Here is a 22,252-nt window from a genome sequence, read left to right on the forward strand (position 1 = left end):
TCCCTGGGCAGGAGCAGGTGATGGTTCAGCACTGATGTCAGCCCAACCCAGCATGGTGGGCAGCAAAAGTTTAATCCAACATGCCAGAAATAACACATCACATATGTAACTTCTGACACAAGGTGGTGGGTTGTTGGTTTGCTTTTTTTTTTTCCTCTTTTTTCAAACACTTTTACAGACATATAACACTTACAGATAGAATCTTGGAATGTAATGTAGGATCTGTAAACATTTCCAGTCTACCAGCTGTAGTAATAGTTCTTTAATTCCTGCATTTGGATAAAGTGCTTCATACATAAGGCTATTTGAGCAAAGCAAAGATACAGGATATTCCAGGCAGGCAAAATTCACACCCTCTGAACTATGATTGTTTCTTGTCTCCTTCCAGCAGTTTGGAAAATTTTATACTGCTCAAAAACATCCTTCATCTGCTCAGCAAGCCACAGCTCAGAATTAGAAGGATGAATTGACATTTTAAAACCTTACTCTTCCTTTTGTGCTGCACACTTACTTACAGAGGTTTTGATACCCACCCCTGCTTCTGACTTGGCAGTGAGGGCTCCTGGCTGCTCTAACAGACAGAATTGCTTGGGGCAAATAGAATTAGCACCCCTTAAAAGGACAGGCAGCTTTTACAGAGTAGGACCTTACTGCATGGTAGGAAAGGGAATGACTGGCAGCCAATACCTGTTAAATACCTTGGTTTATTTCCTGGTGGAAACTAAATTGCTGGGTGAGAGACAGCACGTGACAATCACACAGAATTACTTTCTGTTCCTCCAGGAGTTTGGGTAGGAAAAGAACAAGCATGGCTCAGGCTGCACTCCTCTGCTATCCCCTGTGTGCAGTCAGGTGAGTCCTTTCAGAAAGGTGCTTTCCCCAGCCCCAATTTTCAGCTCATGTCAAAGAGTTGGGATGTTACTGGTCCTGCTGCCCTGAGACTGACATGGTTTAAGTAAATTCTGTGCCCAGCTGATATCTGTCTTTTAGTAAACAGCACAAAGTGAAGTGTAAATTAGCCTGTTACAAATTCCAGGAATTACACCCTTGCATGGTTAAAGGAGAATTAAAAGCACTGGAATGTAGCAAGGCACCACTGAACATGTTACACTTAGGAGGAGCAACTTACCAGGAAGATGAAAGGACAGGGAAAGAAGGATCAAAGATTTAAGGTATTGTAAATAGAGTTTTGAGCTTTTCAACAACATACTGACAAAAAGCCTGTATATTCCCACTTCACAGCTGGAAGTGGAGAAGCCCTCAGGAGTGACAAAACATAGAGCCCTTTTCAGAGAACAATTTTCAGGCATCCTTTCAGGGTCTCAGGTGTTGACTACCCTGGCACCTCCAGGACTGCTCTGACAGACACTGAAGGCTTTTCTACCATCACTCCTTTGAGCACATGAAGGTCCCCTGACCTCCAGCACACACAGAAATTTCCATTCAGAAAATCACATTAACACTTTGGCACTGCATCTTAGATAGGCAACACACACTCCTCAGTTTGTCTGGCTTGGTTAGTGTTTACTGCAGAAGGCAAGAGCATGGAGGTAAATACAACTGTTTTCCCACATTGGCTAGGGCAGACAGACAGATGAAGTCAGCTTGATGGATCCTTGGAGTCTCTGCTGCTTCCCTCTGGAGGAAGGAAGCTGTGCTTGGTGCTGCCCTCCAAATCTGACAGATCCATAAGCTGAACATAACAAAGACAGTAAGGAAATCCCTCACACATTGAGGTAAACAAACAGTGCTATTTGCACACTGAGCAGCCTCCCAGAAGAAAGGTTTGCAAACTAAGGCATGTATGTAATAGTGTCTGCATGTGTTTAGGAATGAGACAGAAGCTTGACAGTCCAGTATGAAATAAACTCTGAAAGTGCCTGCAGCTGGATCAGCTTTGAGAACACTGGGCCTCAGTTCTCAAATACCTGGTGAAGAGTATAACCAAAACAAGAAAAGCCCACCCCCAAAAATCTCCTCAAAGACACAAGGGCTGACAATGGAGGAATGGGGTGTTTCTCAAAATATAATTTCAGTTTCTTTATAGGTCCTATGGTGTCTCTATCACTGTTACAGTCTCTGCACTAGGACTGTACCATTTGGCCTTGGAGGTGAACAGGAAAGAGGAATTAGTCTAAAGCCCTAACTCTGATGATCGATTTTTGGGGGGTTTTTTTTTGTTTTTTAATCAAGTTCAAAATTGTAATTTTTTTCTAAGAGTGAGAACTGCAAAGTTCCATTCAGGCTAGTTCTTTGCAAGCACTCCTATAGAACACCTCCCAGTCAAACAAGCAACATATAAGACCCATCATAAATTATCAGATCTTACCCCAAAACATTCAGTATTTTCTCCATTTCACTGTTCACCACATCAGGCAAACAAAGATAAATGAGGGAGGATGGGTGCTGAGACTAAGCCAGCTATAACCAACCAGCACCTTCTGATAATGGCAGGAGTGAAGAGCATGGAAAAGTCTGGTAACACACTTTCCACACTTGAACCACAAACCATCTTCCTAATCAAGACAAGGTCAAGCAGAAAAACCTGTTGTGCCATGCCTGAGATTATATCTTCTCTGTAACTGGACTGTAGAAACATTTCCTTCCCCTGACAGTTTGCTCCAGCTTGTGAGCAGAATTTCTTCTGCATCACTTAGGAAATCTCCAAGAGAGAACCAAATCTGTCACAGCCATTTGCAGTTCATCTGTCTCACTGGACAAGCCCATGTGCAGGAGGAAAGTGAGTTAACATTTGAATTGTTGGAAAAAGCTCTTAGTCCATTCTGTGCAAGGTTGGCTACACACTGTTTAAGGCTCAGCACTCAAAGAATTCACTGACAGCAGTGTATTTACTCCATTCTGAGGAATGTGAGTAATTGTTATTCAGTCTCCTGAATCTAGGAAAACAACTTGTCTTGCTCCTAGCTGAGGAAACTAATCCAGTATTTCCACCTGGGCTAGGAAGAGTTTCATGTTGCACTGAAATTCTGAAATTAACAAAAAACAAAAACAAAAAAAAAACCAAAAAAGCTTTTGTGATTGGAGGATTTAAATACACTTCCTGACAATGGGGGAGTTCCCCAGTAAGAAAATACTGTAATGGTCCCAATTTAACAGCAAGCACTCATCCTTGTTAATGTGCTTCCATTTTTACCCATTCAAGGAAAATGCCAAGAAGCCAAGTCACAAATTCCCCTTTGGAAACTATTTTGGCCCCAGAGAAGTCAGGTTCAGGGAGTGCTGCTCACACAGTTTTGCTGCAGACGTTTGCAGTTTGATTATCAGTTCCTCTGGAGGATGTGCACCATTTCCCCTGAGGTAACAACATGCACATTCTCCCCCTTTGCCTCCCAGGGAAAGCCACTGGAGATGCAAAGTGGAGAATGTTCAGTCCCTTCATCACAACCACAAACCGTTTTGAAAACCCCATTGCCAAGGGCTGTGGTGTTTTCAGAGATGAGAACTTTCACTTAATTGTCTACTCTCCTTCACAAACAAACACACTGCAATGCTACCCACAGCCAGGAAGAATGGCAGTGACATCCTGATAATACTGAATTTTGGCTAATGAACTTTATCAGCACTGCTGGTGCAACAGGATACTTCAGATATTACACCAAAGAAAACACCAGCAGCTCTCCAACAGATCTGAACAGCTACTCACCAGATGGAGGGCAGAAACAAGCTACCTTGTAGCTGCTCTGCTCCTGTAGTACAAGTGATTCACAATTTAGGAGTGTTTTAATCCATTATTTTCCCATTTATGCCAGGCAAACTCCTCTGAGTTCCTGAACCCAGCTGTCTTTGGCCCCAAACTGAAAAACATGAGCAAGTCCCCAGGCTGCCCTGCAACCGTGAAGGGAAACACACTGACAGAGTCCCCAGCAGGAAAATCCCTGTCACACACAGCACTGACCCCTGCCCAGCTGGGTTACAAAATCCAACCACTTCATTCATTTTGTGCTAAGGTCTAGCAGTAAGAAATCAAATCCAGACACCTACAATGGGATGGGGGGTGGCTTTCAGCTTTCCCTATGCACACACATCCCTAACACAGGCCCTCCAAGGCATAAAAAGCAATTTATCTCCACTACAAGCAAGTGCTTCAGCTATCCTGTTCATCTCAGCACTTCAGAGACGTGCAGAGATGTGTCAGCACAGCTGCAGATAAACATGATTGGAGGACTGTTAGTACAAGATGCAGAGGCCTCAGCAACAACACTGCAGCACTCGCTGTGCCAGCCACATCCCAACCCCTGAGGGCTGTCTGCAGGAAAATGAACATCAGCTCTGCCCCAGGGCATTGCAAAATTACAAAATTGTCTCTATATCCATATGTTCTGCCCCATATCCAGTCTAAATCAGAGAGCAGCTCAAAGCAGCAATATTAAAAAAAAAAAAAAAAAAAGCTGTTTGGAGGATTCATTGGAGGTAGAGGTCCCACCCCTTCGTTGATTGCCCTTCTTGCTCCATGTGGGATGCTGGGAACATTAACTGGAAAAGAAGTTTCCTTCTGGAGGTGACAGTGGTGGAGTTGGCATACTGCTGGATCCCACAAAAAGGCAGCTCAACTTCGGCTTCAATTCATTCCAAACTTTACTCATCTGTGAGTGGAGAAGGAGAGAAAGCAGACATGACCACACAGCAGGCAACAATCTCACCACATGGAATTTCAGCAGCAATCTCAGGCACTCAGAAGCACAACACAAAATTGCTGAAGTATTTTCAGGAAATTCAGTGGACCCAGACTGTTCCTGTTAGACCAGTGCTATGTGCAGCTCCATTAACATTTTCCTGAGCCTGTATGGAAGGGAGTTTTCCCTTCTTCAAATTCCTTCACTGAAGGGATGGAAGGGAGCTGAAGGAGAAAAGACTTTTCTAATATAACCAAAGCAAGAAAGTCTGTATATGAGGAATATTAAAGGCCATATTTCAGGTTTAACAAAAGGAAGCTTCTAAATTTTAGAAAGTTTTCTTGTCTTACAATTTCTGTGTAGCTCAACAAAAAACCAGATCAGTCTAGCAAACATACATCATTCCTTACAGAGTAGAGATTTAATGGTTGGATCTCTTTCAACTACTCACAAGGCCTACCAGCTACAGATGAGAAAAATAAAAAAAAACTTGTTGCAAGAAGATACCATGTTTTAGAGTGTTAGAGGTCAACCTTGATCCTCACCCCAAACTGAAAAAACCTCAGATAACATTGTAAGTTAGGAGAGAGCCCAACTGCACAGCTGATTAGAGCATGAAGGCCAGTGGGTGAAAACAAATCCATTCACATTCTCCTTCATATTTTGTGAAAAAGAACAGTCTAGAACTCACCTCTTTGTGACCCTGAATCTGGGAGTTGACAAAGGCCCCCAGAATGTGAGATGTGAGAGGCAGGTAGATGTGGATGAGCTGTGTCTCCTGGTGCAGGCAGTACAGGGAGAAGTAATTCCGCAGCTCCATGGTTATGATGGCGTTTTCTTGCTGAAAGAAGAGCAACTCTGTGACCAGGAAGAGGGTGGGAGAAAGGAGAAACAGGAGACAACAGCATTCCTCCCCACAGCAGCAATTCAAACACATACCAAAAATGTAAAAAAGGCAGTTCCTGGACTCATTTGATACAACAGGAATTGCCCTTTCCATCACGCTGCTTCCCACATGACACATTGCCAGCAACAAGTGCTGAGGAAAGCCAGACTTCCCAAAGTACAGGCTACCCCTTTCAGCCCAAAACCTTTCTGCAAATGTCTCAGCTACACAGCAGCACCATTACAGAGCCCAGTCCCACCCTTTCCTCTCCCAGGTGCCTGCCCCACCTCCACAATCCTGGACTCCAGCTGCTCCACAGATTCTGGCTCTTTGTTCTGCACAGTGGCACTCATCATCTGCCTCTTCATCATGCTGTACTTGTGCAACGCTCGCTGGTGCTTGTGCAACACCCCCTTCTCGTGCCTTTCACACAGGTCCTTCATGGGAAAGCAAAACAGCAGGTCCACAGTGGGAGCCAAGAGTCAGCAAACACAGCCAAGTACATCAGGAACACACACTTGTGGTCACATTTTGTGTCATTTCTACGCTGCAGATTTTTGCTCCTTTGTTTTCAAGGGGGTCAAAAGATGACAGTAGCTAAGAATTTAAGAAACAAAACTGCTTGAACCCAGACCAGTGAGTTTAAGAGGCAACCTGGAGCATCATTTCTACCAACATTTTGGATCTTATCAGGCCTCTTATCTTTTCTGACCTTCTCAGTATTAAGTGCTGGCAATTAATTAAAGTGCTGGCTCAAATCCTGCAAATTCAGTCCTGGCCTGGGAATGTCAAGAGAGACTAACACATACAGCTGAACAGAAGATTAGTATTAGCAAAATCCTTTCATTCATAACTGAACTCATGTCTCCATGAGCAAATCAGCAGCAATCTAGTTCACTGCTTTGATTCAAAAGCAGCCAAATCTAAAAACAAGAAGTTAGCTGATCCATACCCATACAGTTTAAGCAGTCATATTTTTAAATTTCTTGCAGTTTGCTCTTTGGCAAGTACTCATCACCAGATGAGCTGATGAGGAAGGCTACAGAGCTCCTTGTGGCCAAGAGCCACTGCCCTCCCTCTGCCAGATGCCCAGTTTGCCTCTGAACTGGCCTCACAGACACTTTTCCATCCAGTTGGCGTTACACCCTCTAAAGAGCACAAGCTTGCTCTAAACAACTTTCTTGCTGGCAGAACAGCAAAGCTCACTTTATAGGACTGGAGTAAATCCAAGAAAAGGTTCAACTTCTCCACCACATCATTCTCTTCCTGTTTACCCTAGAAAACAAGGAAAAAGTACATTTTACGTAAGCCTGGCATCCCAGCCCTTCACCCCCACACCATGCAGGCTCTCACTGCTCTCTCCAGGGCACATCAGTGCTTACACAACTGCATTAAAAATCTCTCCCATGGCACTGGAGTGTTTAGTCTTCAGTGTGCAGAACAAAGACCTGACTGAGGCAGGAACAGCTTTTCCATCTGACTGATCATTAGAACAAGAGGAGTTGGTTTCACAGGCCTGTGTCAGTCCTTTCAACACACTCTGCCTGGAATTCCTTGCTCTTGCAGATTCCTCCAATCTTTCATCTTCCCTTTCTACAAGATAACTAATCCATTAAAACTCTGAACACCTGCATGTTCCCTGTAATAGTTCATGCATCAGAAGGCAGAGATGAGACACCAAGACAAATTTCACTACCAGTGTTTTTATTAAACAAAACACTCTTTTCTTCCTGTATCAGTAAAGCTCACTGGAGTGTAAACTCCAGAGAAGAGACCTGGCCTGACTGATCTACAAAAGCCACTGAGTGTTTTAACACAATGAGATGAAGAGCACTGAAGACAAAACTATTACTTTTCCTTCCCAGCCTGTCGTGTTCTCACATCATTCTGACAGTCATTACCACCTTGTACACTTAGAGCAGAATGTTGTGCTTCTGTCTGAATGATTCTTATGTAATGTTTAAGTACATGAATGTGAAAATTTGATTCAGAAGTAAGCTATTCTGGGTTCTTTGTAGCAGATTAATAAAATGGAACACAGCATTTTTGGACAGCTCACCCTAGTACTTAATGTGTGCAGTAACCATTTAAAAGTAAGAAAAAAAAGCAGGTTTTTCCTCCCTTTCCCTTGTCTGCTACATTTTTTCCCCATTTAAACACAGTCCAAGTACTTCACACAAGCTTGAACAAGCAGGCCGTTAGTTAAGGATGAGTTTGGACTGCAATCTCCCTCAACTCTTGAAGAGTTATGTCCACAGAGCTCATGACTCAAGATGAAATTTAGGACAGCAGTGTACCTCGTTCATGTTAAAAAAAAAAAAAGGACAAAAGTAAAGGACTCACCTGCTGCGCAGCTTTATCTGCCAGAAGTGCAAATTCAACAGACAGACCCTTCAAGGCTTGTTTCAGAGTGCCCCATGTGTTGTTATTCAAAGCAGCCCAGGAAGGAAGTGGGGTAGTGTCTGAGCCCAAAGCACTGGAAGGAGATAAGCAATGGTCACATCTAGGAGACAAATTCCACTGAGGAGATCAAGATATTTGCAGACAGCAGTTCCAAATCTGTCTAAATAGCTCACAGTGCTGAGCTACTACTGTCCCATCACAAATGCAGAGTTAACTGTGTACATACTGGGGAGAGAGACAATAACACAAGTCCCTGAATATGAAGGTATTTGTTTTCTTTCCTCACACTCTAGGGGATGCAACCCTAGTTCTTTCCTCACACTCTAGGGGATGCAGCCCTAGTGGAAAGTGTGCATCTCCTTCTTTTATACAGGGAAAATTGATTATGTCCTGCAGCATACACTGAAATCCTCATTTTTACCAGACCATTTGCAGGCAAACCTTGCAACAGCTTTGAGTTGTAAGCCAGCAGAGGAAATGTTGCCATCAGCAAACCCTGTTCCTGCACACCCACCTCAGCTCCTTCCCAAACATGAGCAGGTCGGAGGCGTTATCGATGGCGCGGGCAGCGATCCTCTCCGCACGGTCCCGCAGCTTGTAAAAGCTGTTATAGATATTCCTGATCAGCTCCCTGCTGGCAGCAAACTGGGCCTGGATGTCAGCTGGGAGGAAGTCCTGAAGGAGTACAGAGGGATTACTGGTGGATAAATCAGAGGCACAGCACAGTCTGCAGGGAGGGACAGGCTTCCCTCCTGTGCTCACTGTCTCCCACTGTGCTCTAACAGCTCTGCAGAGACCAGTTTCCCATTTAGGTGTCCAAGTCACATGTCTCACAAATAGCCCTAATTTTCAGAGGCAGAAAGAGGTTCAAATATCCAGTGTAGACAGAATTGGCAAAATCTGAAACCTCACAAACCTTCTTCTAACTACCAGTAGAATGGCAATCTCACAAGTTCTGATCTGATCCTACTGGTAACTCCCAGCCAGTAAAGTCAAGCATGAACTGAAAGTTCATGCTTTTTTTTGACCAGTTTATCACTGGTAAAAACCTGAATTAAGCTCTAAGTTGCAAAATCTTTTGCAAGAATTGAAGGAACCTGAACAACAACTAGCTTTGAAATTGCTCAATGAACACAGTGGATGTGTACTTAATCACCGGGATAAACAGATATATGGAGAACTTGTAACTAACTTTTCCATAACAGTCCAAATTGCTCTCCCACAAAAAGAGCACAACAGACAGAATGAGGGCATGAGCACAAGGGAAAGACATCAATCTAGACATTAAATTGTGCAATTTGTGCATTTGTTTGTTATGCAAGCACAAGTAATTACAGAGAAACATGTTCTGAGCAGGATTCATTGTTTAATCTATATCATATTCATGAGACAGAATTTAGCTAGAAATATCAGGCCCTTAAGAGTCATAAGTTTATTTGATCTTTTCAATAAAATTATAAGTCCTTCAAACTCTAGAAACAATTTCTCCTACCTAAGGTCTCCAACACTGCATAAATGCCATAACTGAAGCACTTTGAGAATAAAGCCATATAAATGAGAATAACATGTTGCAAGAAATTCATATACATACCTTGGCCTGGGTAGCTAATCTGCAAGTCACAAATTCATCTCCTACTCCCTGGACCAACTCCCTTAGCTTATTCTGTACATCCTGCAGAAAATATAGAACCAAATGAGCAGGAAAGAACTATGAGAAAACACAGGCAGTTCATGCAGGTCTCAGATAAATTGCAGCAGCAAGGTACAACTCAGCAGATACAGCTTTACCAGGTTAGGTTTAATTTAAGGAAAACATAATCTCTGCTCCCCTAAGAAGAGTTATAATTTTCAAAATGCTATACTCCTGGCATTGAGTGAAATTACCTTCCACTTTCCACTGTGGAAACACCTACTGAGAGAAAATTCTCTTCAGCCCAGGGAGCAAACCCATGTAGGTTAACAGCAATTCTGAACACTGAGCCCAGCAAGGCAGTTACAGCAAGACCTGCAAACTCAGGACTATTGCTGAGAAACACTCACTGAGCCACTGAAGGACAGAAAGAGTTTCAAGAGCACATCTTCTGAGAAAGGGGGGTGTCGAGCCACCAGGTTTATAAATCGCTTCAGCGCTCTCCTCCTCGATTCTATGAACTCCCGATCAGCTGCAGGGACAAACAGGAGATTTCAATCCATGCCCCTCACATCTCAGAGAGAAAAAAAGCATTGCAACAAAAACTAAAGAATGGTTACCTATAGTCTATGTCAGCTCCCAAAACCAGACCTTTCAGACTGAGCACCTGAACAAATATTCCATCAAGCATTCTTTACCAAAATCCAGCATACATAGCTGCACATTGTTTCCACAGGGTAGGTCAGGGAAGAAGGACAAACAGCCAAGTCTAAGGCCTGAAACCTCCACTTACAAACTATGGGCCTATAGAGATGCTTCTTCCTCTGAATCAATTCCACAGAGGATATCCCAGCCTGTTTGGGACTCCTAGGATCAGCATCCATCCTTTTCATGCAAGGTGCCAAAAAGTATTTTGGAAGACTTGCACAGCAATCTGCAGTACATCCACCCAGAGTCAAACTAAACTAAAAAAATTCTACCCCTCTTGCTGATACAGGAAGATTGAAAATCTGGTAATAACTGCAAAAAGGAAGTAAATCAAAGTTCCTGGAGTTTTCCAGGAACAATAAGAAATAAAACCAAAGATTAAAAGAAAAGAAAGCAGCATAGAAAGAAATTAAAGGAATTCTCGTATCCATGATAATACTCTCATATAATGAAGGACTCTCACAGGTGATCCTCAGTACAGCATTGCCCAATAATTCATTTTTCTGCCATTGGGGTTGCAGATCTCAATTTTGCTTTGCTCACACTTAACCCACATGGACATTTCTCAAGTTTTGTACACACTTCCCACAGGATATACCTCAGAGGGTTGCTGTCCTTTAAAGGAGCAGAGCAGGTCACCCATCTCCATCTGGCAGGTGGAGGGGAGCAGATCCCCACTGGGATCTGTGTAACTCAGCAGAGGAGCACATCAAAGACAAAGCACAGAGCTTTGTCCATCCAGCTCTGGGACTTGGAGGCTCCAAGAGTCACACATCTATACTAATCCAACAAAACCTGTGTCCTGCAACACCATTTGTCAGTCCATTAATCAGAAACAAGAACTACCAGTTCCCTTTCCTTTTTCCTGTTTGCAGTTTCCATTAAGCCACTTCCACAGCTCTTCTATATGCAGTCACTGCACTAAAGGCTATCAGCATTCCCTGCCTCCTCACAGCTCTGCAGTGTATTAGAACTGTTCTCCCAGCAGTTTGGGAACTAGTCCTATCAGGTTTTTTCCTAAAGTTATGATATGTGTGGGAAGAAATGCACCAGTGAATGCAGGGAAATACCAACACACCAGCAATGCAAGGAAATAACAGTCCCTGACAAGTGACAGATACTTGGGGCTTGTCAAGCATCTTCAGTCCACTGAGATCCATCAGAGAAGGTCTCTTTCTCACAAGGTGTTGCATGAAGTGGAAATTATGGCTGAGAACACTGCCTCAGGTTAAATTCACACATGGGTTTCACAACCCCCCAGAAACACCCTCACAACTCACATTCTATCATAAGAATATATGACCATTGGAGCTTTTCAGGGGTGTGATTTTGCTTTGCTCCAGTTCACTATACACCCTGCTCTGCTCACTGTTCTCCAATTCTGCTTTACTGGAGCAATACTTGGACTCCTCAATCAGGATCAATTATTTGTTGAAACTCAGTGAGCTTAGCACCATGGGCAGGAGAGAAGACACTGAAAAGCTTATTCCTTCACAGATAAAGTATTAAACAAGATGGATTTTATACAGTAAAACAACTTTTGAAATAATAGATGCTTAAAAGCAGTGTCAATATTTGAGATTAATGAAAAAATTGCTCCTGAAGGAGCTCTGATACTCTTCTTGTCTTGGGTTACTTCTTGGTTTCTAGTCTAACTGCTAAAGTATACTTGAATGAAATGACACTGATTCCATTTAGGGTGGAAAAGAACTTTTAAGATCACTGAATCCAGCTGTTAAACTAACACAGCCAAGTCCACCACTCAACAATGATCACCACAACCTGTTTTTCTAAGAAGAAACACCTGTAATTCTGCCATGCTCTCACGTAGAATTACAATCATTAGACACTGAAATTCTACAGGAAGAAACCCCACTGAAATTTTTACATTCATATCTCCCCTATAGGAATTTCCAGCAGGCCAATAATTCACACCTCCAAATTATGTATTATAACCTCAAAGCTGCTGTCTGAGGCAAGCAGAAGCCAAGAGTTCCGATATTTTAAACACTTCTTTTCAACAGTATCACCTTGAAGCAGAACCCCTCCAGCCCAAAATGCAGCAGCAGTTTTACCTCCCAGCATCCTCTTTGGGGGCAGTGCTGGCACCATCCGATAGGGGAACTTGTGCAGCAGCATCTCGTGGAACACCACGAAGTCGTTGTAGCGCCGGTACACGGAGCACTTGAACCGCTGCAGGGAACGGGGGCAAATCAATGCACAGCTCACACAACTTTGGTTTTTTTGCACTGCCAATACCAGCTTCTTCACTAGCTCAAAACAGTTGGATATATCCAGCTACCTGTGCTGATTTGTTACAAAACCGTTTTGTTTTCCATTGTCACCCGCCTGCTTTTTTTACAGAGCTCAGTTTTCAAGTAAGTCAACTTGCAGCCCACCCTTCACAGCTCAGTTAGATGTTCCATGGTGCAGAGGCCCAAGCCAGGAAGACCCAGTGCTACTGCAATAAAAGTCAGCTCACATAACTGATCTACTTAAAATCAGCATCACCCAGCACATCTAAATCACTCAGGACTTTGCCAGCAGAAACTGCACAGACATTCATGGGAAGATACATTCTCACCAAGCCCAAAGCTTGTTCATATTACCTTGCTGGAAACCTCATATTCCACATGTTTCAGAAAAAGGCCCTTCTTCTCAGGGATAAGCTCCACCTGCACACTATCCTTGCTCAATAGCTCTTGTAGGGTGTGGGAAAGCAGCAGTGGATTTCCCTGGGGCGTCTGCATTAGAAACTGTTCCGGTTCCCTTGGTTCATTTACTGGAGGCTTTGCCAAATCTAGAAGACAAAAAGGGAAAAAAACAATAGACCTGATAAGATAAAATAGTAAAAGTAGTAGCCTTAAAATACTCTGTTCCTTTGCTTGGTGCTCCCAGAGTGGTGCAACACAAGCAGAAGCCCAGCCAGGCCACTCCCCTGGGAGGTGATGCTGCTTCACACACGTTCACATCGCTGGTGCCTCCCTGCTCACAGCACCCAGGGCACCACCAATTATATCGAGTCAGAGAAACATCTCCACTAAGCAAAGAATCACAGGCCAAATTTGTTCTGTGAATCAGCTAAGAGGCCTGCATTTCCTGTCTGTCCAGCTCCCACCACAGCAGGATCTGCCAAAGTGAATGAAACCCTTGCTCAGCACTTTTGGATCCTGCCTAGAACAACTCATGGAAGGAAAGCAAAATGGGTCATTTTACTGAGCTGTAGAAATTTAATCCATTAATTTTGCACATCATTACAAAGGAAGGAGACACTTCATTTGACATTTTATTAAGCTCTATGACAGTGTGCTACAGTGAGTATGAATTACAATCATTTACTATGTCAACATAGTTAAATTCCAAAGAAGAGGTTCCTAATAAGAGCTACCAAGCTGACAGTTCCTCAGTCACAGCAAACTGTGGCAAAATCTATCCAACATTACTATTCTCTTCCACTGCTTGTAGCTAGAAAACAGCTTTTAACAGTGAATTTCACCATAACTGGGAAGCTTTGGACAGTAGCTTACTCTCAGACAGATGCAGAAGTGAAAAAAGATGGGTCTTAAGAATGTGTCCCCAGAGGACAAATGACATCAAAGGAGGGGCAAAGCTGATGACTCAGAGTGTTCTCTTATCAAGTGACTGACTGCAGCCTCTTATCTCAACCTGACTTCATAACTACATCTATTATGTGACTTACACTGTTTTTCAAAGCCATCCTTTCTTTTCTACCCACTCCACATATAGCAAACAGTGTGAAAAATGAGGGTATGACCCTGGACTCTGTTCAGCCCATACCTGAGCTCTGCTCTCCAGCCTGGAGCAGGAGGGTTGCTTTCTTTCTGTAAGAGGCATATTGGAAACAAGCTCTTTTTTAAAGCAAATCCACTGATGAAAGGTACCTAGAGAAGCCAGGTAGGATTCATTACCCCTTCCTTCCTTGCCATTGTGCAGAAGTTGTTAAATATATCTGCAGTTTTGAGAACACAGACTGCAACAGCGCAGAAGCAAGAAGCATTTCTTTAAGCTTTGATACATAGCTCAAAAAGTTGTTAACTGGGTAACAGATTAACTCAAGGAAGATAAGAAGTCATATCCTTAACTTGAAACCCCTGATCTCCTCCTGATAAGGATTTCCCACCTGCTCTTTCATGTGCCCTAGGCCCTGATAAGTGGGGAAAACAAGCAAATCTTTAATTCCTCAGATTTATGACTTCATAACAGACACTTTGCTATTTGTTCCATAAAATAGCTCAATGAAACCAAACCAAATCCAGGACAAATGACCTTATCCCACATGCCTCATCAGGCTTCAGATTCCTGCTAATGTGACTCAGAGAAGCAAGTCTTAACACCTCTGCTTTAATAGACATATCACCTGTTAACCCCACCTATGTAGCAGCTCCTAAAAACTTCCAGCTACCTGCCAGAAACTTTCAGTAAAATAATACAGGTTAATTCAGTGTTGACATGGGATACTGCTGGATTAAGTGATAATGTAGAGCACAAGGCATCCTGGATATCCAGAGCAGCAGTTCTCTGGGGGTCCACCCTGGTAATTCTTGGGTTTAACTGCTCAAGACACACCAATGAAACACAACACACAACAGCAGATGTTGTTACTCTTCCAGTGCACTCACACATCCCTGCAGAGAATTCCAGAGCCTTCTGTGATGCTCAGCCACTGGCTGATGTTGCAGAGGCCTCCCCAAAGGGGGCTGCTCAAAATGCACCCCAACTAATCCCCCAAGCAGTGCCAGCCTGTGCTAACACAGCATCTCCCCCTGCCCATTGAATCACTGTCTCTGCTCCCCATCCTTCTGCTGGACAGCCAACAGCACAAAACTGAACTGGGCTCTGCATTGCCTGGTAAACTCCTGATACCCCAAAGGCAGGAGATAGGTATGAGGAGAAAAAATGAACAGGGTGAACCATGAAACCCTCACTGTCTCATCTTTAGGTCCCAGAACCAAACTGATGCTGAGGACTCTCAGGTTCATCAGAGCTCTGAACCCCATTACCCAGTTAGACATCCTCAGAGTGATGCCCCAGCAGGCAAAACTCCACAGTCCTTTAACAATTCAGCCATGTTGCTCTTTTCTTGGTAATTCTTCCCCAGTTTTTACCAAGTTTTTCTCAAAATTTGCTTTCTAAAAATCACCTGCAGGACATGCCTTCTCTTTATCAGCAGTTCACACTCCTGGCTCTCCCTGAAATATTCTGTAGCTTCTTTACATCTCAACCTTGTCTAAATGTGTGAAATCACATAAACCAGACAACCATGCAAACAAGTTTGAATAATTACTGTTTAATTAATAAGCTCAGCATGTCTGCTATCAACAAGACAGTTACTCAGGGTGAATCCACACCCACAAACGCTGGTCTGAGAACACAATAAAATGACTTGGGAACAGCTGTTAACCTGCTTTAAGAAATGCTTATCATGGCATTAACACTAACCCTACAGAGCAATATATCCTTCAGCTCATTTTTCATTCTACTTACTAAAGAGCCTATTTGGGAACAGCCTCAAGAGCCCTGGCCAGGAATGGTGGATAAATAGTGGGAACTCATTGGTATGAGCTCCTGTGTTCAGCCAGTAAAAGAATTTACATGCATTGTAACAGAACACTTAAAGCTTCCCATCACGAACTCTCTGCTGGAGAACAGCTAATTTTGAAAACATTCCCTTTGGTTTCAGCAGATCATTATCTAGTAAAGTTTATATAGAGAGAGCAGCAAGTGGATATAGGAATGAGGTATGGAATGGTCCCCTGGAACACTGGGAAGCAGACAAAATAAAAATCAGCTTTTTCCTACAAGCTAGGCTTTTGCTAAAGCAGTTTCTCAATCTGTTGTCAATAAGACATCAGGAAGTGACCTGATACAACTGAAAACAAGTTGATATAAAAGTTAAAAATAATACATATAAACATGCATATGCAAACAAGAAGACAGCAAGATGACAAGAACTAAAAGTTTGAAGAAGCATTCAAAGGATGGCCCAGTTTTTGTTTGGTTGTAAAACAAAACAGCTATGAAAACACTGCATAATTCTTTTTTTTTTTTTTTTTTGGTAACAAGTCAGATAGCCTTTGGACTGAAGGGAGTTGAGAAACTTACCCAGAGAACAACTGCAATGAAAATTTCTCTACTTCATACCATGTGCTTCATGCTTTAGTGCTCAACATTAATTACTCCACTGATACAACTGGGCAGCAATCTGCCCTCCATGGAGTTACCAGTTTCCTCCACCCAAATTTCCAAAAATCACACATTTATGAAAGCCAGGGCAAAATTCCAAGCACCTGGATAGCTGCAGAGTTTTCACATGTGAGTAAGCACATACAGGAGAGATGCCAGGGCTGGAAGCACAGGTGCTAAATCACAACATTGATCTCCCTTCCCTGTTTAAGCTCTGTCAATCAAATTTGGAGGCCTTATCTCCATTTTACAGATGGCTGATGCTACCAACTCTTTATTACAACAGGTGCTAATCAGGTAAATTTATTAGACATGCTTAAGTAGCTAGTGCCAAAGAATTACTGGTTATATTAGTAGCATATTTACTAGAAGGAGAAAGGAGTTTGTAAGGAAGAAAACCTTCAGGAAAAAGCTCAGATCTCTCCTCCAATATCACAGGTCACAGCTGTGCAGAGCAGAGGGGAACCAACTCACAGGAAATGCAAGGGAACATGAAAACTGACTGGCTTTGTACACAGATAACTCAGATTTCTCCCTGGAAAAAATGAGGACTCCACTACCAACTCCAGAGCCAGGAACACCAAAGCAGGAATCATTCATCAGCATTTCCCTTTCCTTTCTTGTCTTCTTATGAGAAGCTCCAGGAATTATGGAAATGCCTTTCCCCCTTACTGTGTCAAACACATTCCTTCATAATTGCAGAATCCAGCATCCACATCAGCCTCCCTGAATGCTGGTGCAGATTTCAACTACAAATTCAAACAGATCCCCATCTTAGGTTTCATTTATTAAAATATTACATAATTTGAAGTGCCCTAAAGAAAAAAAACAACAGAAGTCCCACCAAAAAACCATACAAAACTTCTTTCTTATTAAAGAGTTTATATATTTTTGAAAAATTTAAAACCATGCAATTCTTATTTCAAAAGGAGAAAAGCCAAATAATCAGTCTAACAAAGCTAAGTGCCACACAGCTGTGTGTTCAACATGGAAGGCAGGTCTGTGTTTCTCAGTGGGCACAAGGAAAGTTATTCTATTTAGCTTCACACTAATTAAGAGTCTCCTTCCTTCTTCTTCCCAGCAATTCCCTTGTACATACAAGCTACCCAATGCCAAAACAAGATAAAATAGCACAACAGTCATAAAATTAGATGCTGGAAACAGACTCCAACATTTTGTTTTTCTCCTTAAAAAAACCCCAAAACACCACCACCACAGATGTCAAGTATGTACCCTGCACTAGTTAGTCTGAGTTTTCTGGGCTTTTTTTTCCTTGGTTAGGTTTTTCTATTTCCCTTTTTTTTTTTTTTTTTTTTCTGGTGGTGTTATGGGTAGTTTGGTTTTGGTTTGGAGAGGGTTTTTTGGTGGTTATTTGGGGTTTTTTTCCAAGTAAGTTTAAGATAGTTACTCAGCACTTGGTGCTCCTAAAGATGAAATGGAGAAGTTATGCCACAACTCAAGAATAGCTTAGACTAGTTAAACCTAATTTAGTAGTATTAGAAAAGCACCTGAATTTCTGCAGTCCCCTAAAGCTGTAGGCCTCTTGCTGCTTCTCAAACTACCACAGTCCCATACTCCAGCAGAAAAAAAAACCCCAACACCAACTTGTCACACAGATTTACTGTGTGTAAAGAACCAACCTTAAGCCTATTGCCCTGCTCTTTTAACTAAGCTGTTAGATCATCAACTGATTCATCTGATTTCCCAAGTCTGGGAATACAAGGGCCACATTCCATTCACCAGTCAGCCATGAGCCACAGACCCCAGCTGGAGCAAACACAATCAAGTGAGATGCAGCTACTTTGAAGAAATAACAGGATTAGCAGAGAAAAATCCATCGAGGAATGTGCCCTAAGATTACAGGGACAAAAAGTCAAATGCTCACTAGGGCTGGTTCCCAGCACTCAGTGGATAACTTCTAAATATCATTTTTTTCACAAAGAGGTTGGGAGTGTAAAAATTCACACCCAAAAATGTAAGCCAGCAAGCAATAACCCAAACAACTACTCCAGGAAACTTTCACAAGGACATTTTAGCCTGACTACAAAACTGACAAGTTTCCACAACCAATTGTCCTGATAGAGGTCAATAATATCCCATGAAAAGAAACAGTTTATCTTTGTTTTGTTTCTCATCTCCCTTCTCACCCTCCTGATTATGCTGGGGAAAAACTCAATGCTAGCATTTAAGCATTAAAAATGGTATTGCCACTCCAAACACTGCAACCTCCACACGGTTTTTTTCACACATTCCATAGTGAGAACAAGCTCATTCTTATCCCAAATCCTGCAGAAAAGTAATTATTAAAGTTCTTCTCCTTCTGTACCAATTCCACGTGTCTAGGACTGGTAAATTTTTCTCCATCAATTTGCACCAACCCCTAAAACTTGAAGACTGTGGAGGAAATCAGTGGTCAAGTGCAAATTATTACTGTCTGTAAGCTGTAAGTTCAGCTCCCATGGGCTGAACACTCAGATAAAGGTTTTCCATCAAAAGAAAAAGAGACACCTCACTCCCTACACAGCCAGCACACCTGAAGTGGCTCCCTGCAATCACTGCAAAACAGACTCACATGGAAGCAAAATGAAAAAAAGTCAATAAAAGGCACTCTGCAAATTGACTTCTACATGCTGGACATAATCCTTTTTTTTCACTTTGATTGTATCAAAATACTTCCAGCTCTGCTAAATCAAAAAGACAGCATTTTTATGTGCTCTCATGGGGTATCAATGATACCTCTCAGGACTCTCATTACTCTAGATATTTAAATCTTCCCAAAACACTCCTTGACAAGTTGCTGGTCTCCAAAAAAATTACATATGGGTGTGAAACTTTCAAAGATCTCTGAACGTGCATCACAATGCTAGAAATAAAAAAACATTGCTGCATTCACAGCATTATTTTTCTTTAGCCAAAATCATTATAAACCCTCTCGCAGTGCTCATCATAAAATCTTTGCCAAAGAAAACGAAGTTTTCTAAAGAAGGCTGAGTAGATCAGAAAGGTTGAGAAGCACCACCACCAGGACTAATTAAGTTCAAGAATACTCTACTTGGAGATGACTGTTTTATCTCTATAAGGCTCCTGAAGCAGGTGGAGACATACCTGAGCAAGCTCTCTCTTTGGTACAGTAGGACACTTTGTTGCACAAAGGCTGCTGTTCAATATGTTACATCAGTCCTGGACAGAAATATTCCAAAATAATTTATTCATAAGCATTATCTGCATCAGGAGCATCACAGGCCTAACAAGAGCAAACTCACTGTGGATCCTAAATATAACCAATCGAACCATTTCTCCATGCATTAAGCTTACGTACTCATTTTTCTTTCCAAACTGAGAGGGGAAAAAAAAATAGTATGCGCAGAACAGACACAAAACTTCGGCCACTTCAAAGAAAACTTTACAGAGCTCTCGGAAAGTTTCGTTCAGTTTAACTGCTAAAGGAGTCTAACGTGTTATTCCCTCAATTCACCCAGGAGCTCCCTCCATCTCCCATTTCGCAACAAGCGCCGGCAGTATTTGGCGACGAGTTTCTTCATCCCGGACCGAGCGAAACTGCAGCGCTCGGAGCCGGAGCTCTCCCCGCTGAAGCGCGGCTGGCTCGGCTGGGCTGGGTGGCACAGGGACCGCCCGAGCCGCTGCGGGAGCGGGAGCGGAGAGCCCGAGCGGAGCGAGCCCAGCGCAGCACCGAGCGGAGCGCTCGGCCGCGGGGTCCGCACGGGAGCCGGTCCGGACCGCGCCCGCACACGGGCTGCGGGCAGCCGAGCGCCGCGGCCGGCGGGGCCACCGGCGGGCAGGTAACCCCGGCGGCCCCGGCGCTGCCGCTGCTTCCCCCGCAGCTCGGCACGGGGAGGACCCGAGCGGCACCGCTGCGGCCGGGCCGGGACCGGCGGGGTCCCGCCGCCCCGGGCGGAGGAGGGAAGGCGGCGGCGCTGCCCGCAGGTTTCGGCGGGAGCGCGGCCCCGAGTCCCGTCCGCTCCCCGGGCGGGCGCGGCTGACAGCTCGGCCCCGCCACCCGCACCCCCCGTACCTGCGGCCGTGCCGGTGCCCGTGCCCGTGCCCGCGGGCGGCTCGCCGTCCATCGCGGCCGCGGTCATGTGAGGCCGGGGCGGCCGCCTCCCCTTCCTCCGCAGGGCGGGGCGGGCGGGCAGAGCCGCCTCCCGCGGGGCCGGGGGCGAGGGGCGCGGTGCCCGCGGCGCCGGGCCCCGCCCGGGCGCTGCTCCGTGTCACATCCCGGTCTGCGCCCCGCGGCCCCGCTCGGACGGGCTCGGGCAGCGGCGGCGAGCCGTGCCCGCCGCTGGCGGGATCGCTCCGAGCGCCTCTGAGCCGCTCCGGGATTAATAACGCATCTCTCCAGTACCTTGAAGCGTGTAAAACGTGATCGGCTCGTGGGCTTAATACCTTAATAACTGCTTTATTTTTTTATATCTAAAAAGGATGGTTGTTGTGAACTTCAGGGAGGCTTTGCGCTAGGAAAGTAGACGAACTGTTGAGGCTGTACTTTGGGTCTCCAGTCACACAATCTCTCAATCTGTTGGGTTGGGAAAGAGTTTGAAGCCGTCGAATCCAACCCATGATCGAACACCAACCTTGTCACCCAGACCACGGCACTGAGCCACGTCCACTCTATCCTGAAAGACCTCCGGGACCGGTGCCTGCCCCAGCTCCCTGCACAACCCATTCCATTGTCTGATCACCCTTTCTGTGAAGAAATCCCTCCTGCTGTCCAGCCTCAACCTCCTCTGGCACAGCTTGAGAGTGTCCTCTCATCACATTAATTACCCCAAGTCAATTTGGTATCTTTTCTTTAACTGAGTTCCTTTCCCCATAGCATTTCTGCTGCCATCTAGGCAATTATATGCTCGGTATTTTTTTTTTATATATATTTTGCATGCATCTGGATTTTTGGTAAATTTAGTAGAAAGCAACACTAAGCTATTCAGAAAAGCACATAAATATGAGCATTTGAAATGCAAATACACTTTCCAAAACTGCATAAAAACAAGAACTGCATGTATGAGCACCTCTCATTTTATTAGTGATTTTTTTCCCGCTTCCTGTACTTTATTAGTCAGGAATGATATGGGTGACAGTGGTGAAAAAGAGGAATATGTTTTGTACAGTGATTTTCCTGAAAACACCATCAGACATGAAAAAAATCTTTATAGATTTTGGACCCCCAGATTGAGATGCTACAATCCATAATGCTTTATGTTTTCAATGTCCAAGGAATTGGATGTGTTCCCTAATTAATATGGAATTCCTGATATTTTTTAATCATGCAAAGCTAAATAGTCACATCCACTATATGCAGAGAGAACTAAAGCAGACAATTGTGAAGTGAAAATTATTTCAGGAGTAACTGTGACCACAGTGCTTCCCTTTGAAAGTTTTTGTGCTGCTACAAAGATGTGAATGAGTGGAGTGATTCTCCTTTTCCTGCTCCCTCAGTGCTATTTCAGCTCAGTCCCCACCAGTGTGGGTGCAGACCAAAGCTGTGTATAAAATTAAAAAAGCATGGCATTATTTAAACTGAGAGGCCCTTGAAATCATGTTTGTACAGCAGCAGAGCAGAGTTTTGCCTGCTCATCACTTCTGAACACCACAGGATTTTTTGCCTATAAAGCATTTTTGGAGAAAATGAATGGAGGAATCAACATGTTCTCATTTAGCTATAGATTTTTGATTGGTCTGTACTTAAGCTAATAGCATAACTATTTATTTGGTATAAATAAGATATTCTCTTAACCAAAGATTGCTTTGGAGTCTTGAAGAAAAATACTG

General features: G+C 43.7%; 1 protein-coding gene across 2 annotated transcripts; it reads right to left on the reverse strand.

The window, feature by feature from the left end:
• Nucleotides 1-240: 240 nt before the first annotated feature.
• Nucleotides 241-20,630, reverse strand: SNX8 (sorting nexin 8). Of its 2 annotated transcripts, XM_079320335.1 has the most exons (12): nt 20,499-20,576; nt 19,571-19,645; nt 12,871-13,061; nt 12,337-12,454; nt 9,964-10,085; nt 9,515-9,595; nt 8,438-8,598; nt 7,864-7,996; nt 6,727-6,795; nt 5,808-5,957; nt 5,326-5,475; nt 241-4,604 (listed from the first exon to the last, which is right to left on the reverse strand). In XM_079320335.1, exons 3-12 carry the CDS (start codon nt 13,009-13,011, stop codon nt 4,491-4,493), a joined length of 1,239 nt encoding a protein of 412 aa, XP_079176461.1. In that variant the 5' UTR covers nt 13,012-13,061; nt 19,571-19,645; nt 20,499-20,576; the 3' UTR covers nt 241-4,490. The 2 variants fall into 2 exon arrangements, with proteins under 2 accessions (XP_079176461.1, XP_079176460.1); XM_079320334.1 differs by lacking the exon at nt 19,571-19,645 and having other exon boundaries at nt 20,499-20,630.
• Nucleotides 20,631-22,252: the final 1,622 nt, after the last annotated feature.

This window comes from Erithacus rubecula (assembly GCF_903797595.1).
Source record: "Erithacus rubecula genome assembly, chromosome: 17".
Lineage (NCBI taxonomy): Eukaryota > Metazoa > Chordata > Aves > Passeriformes > Muscicapidae > Erithacus > Erithacus rubecula.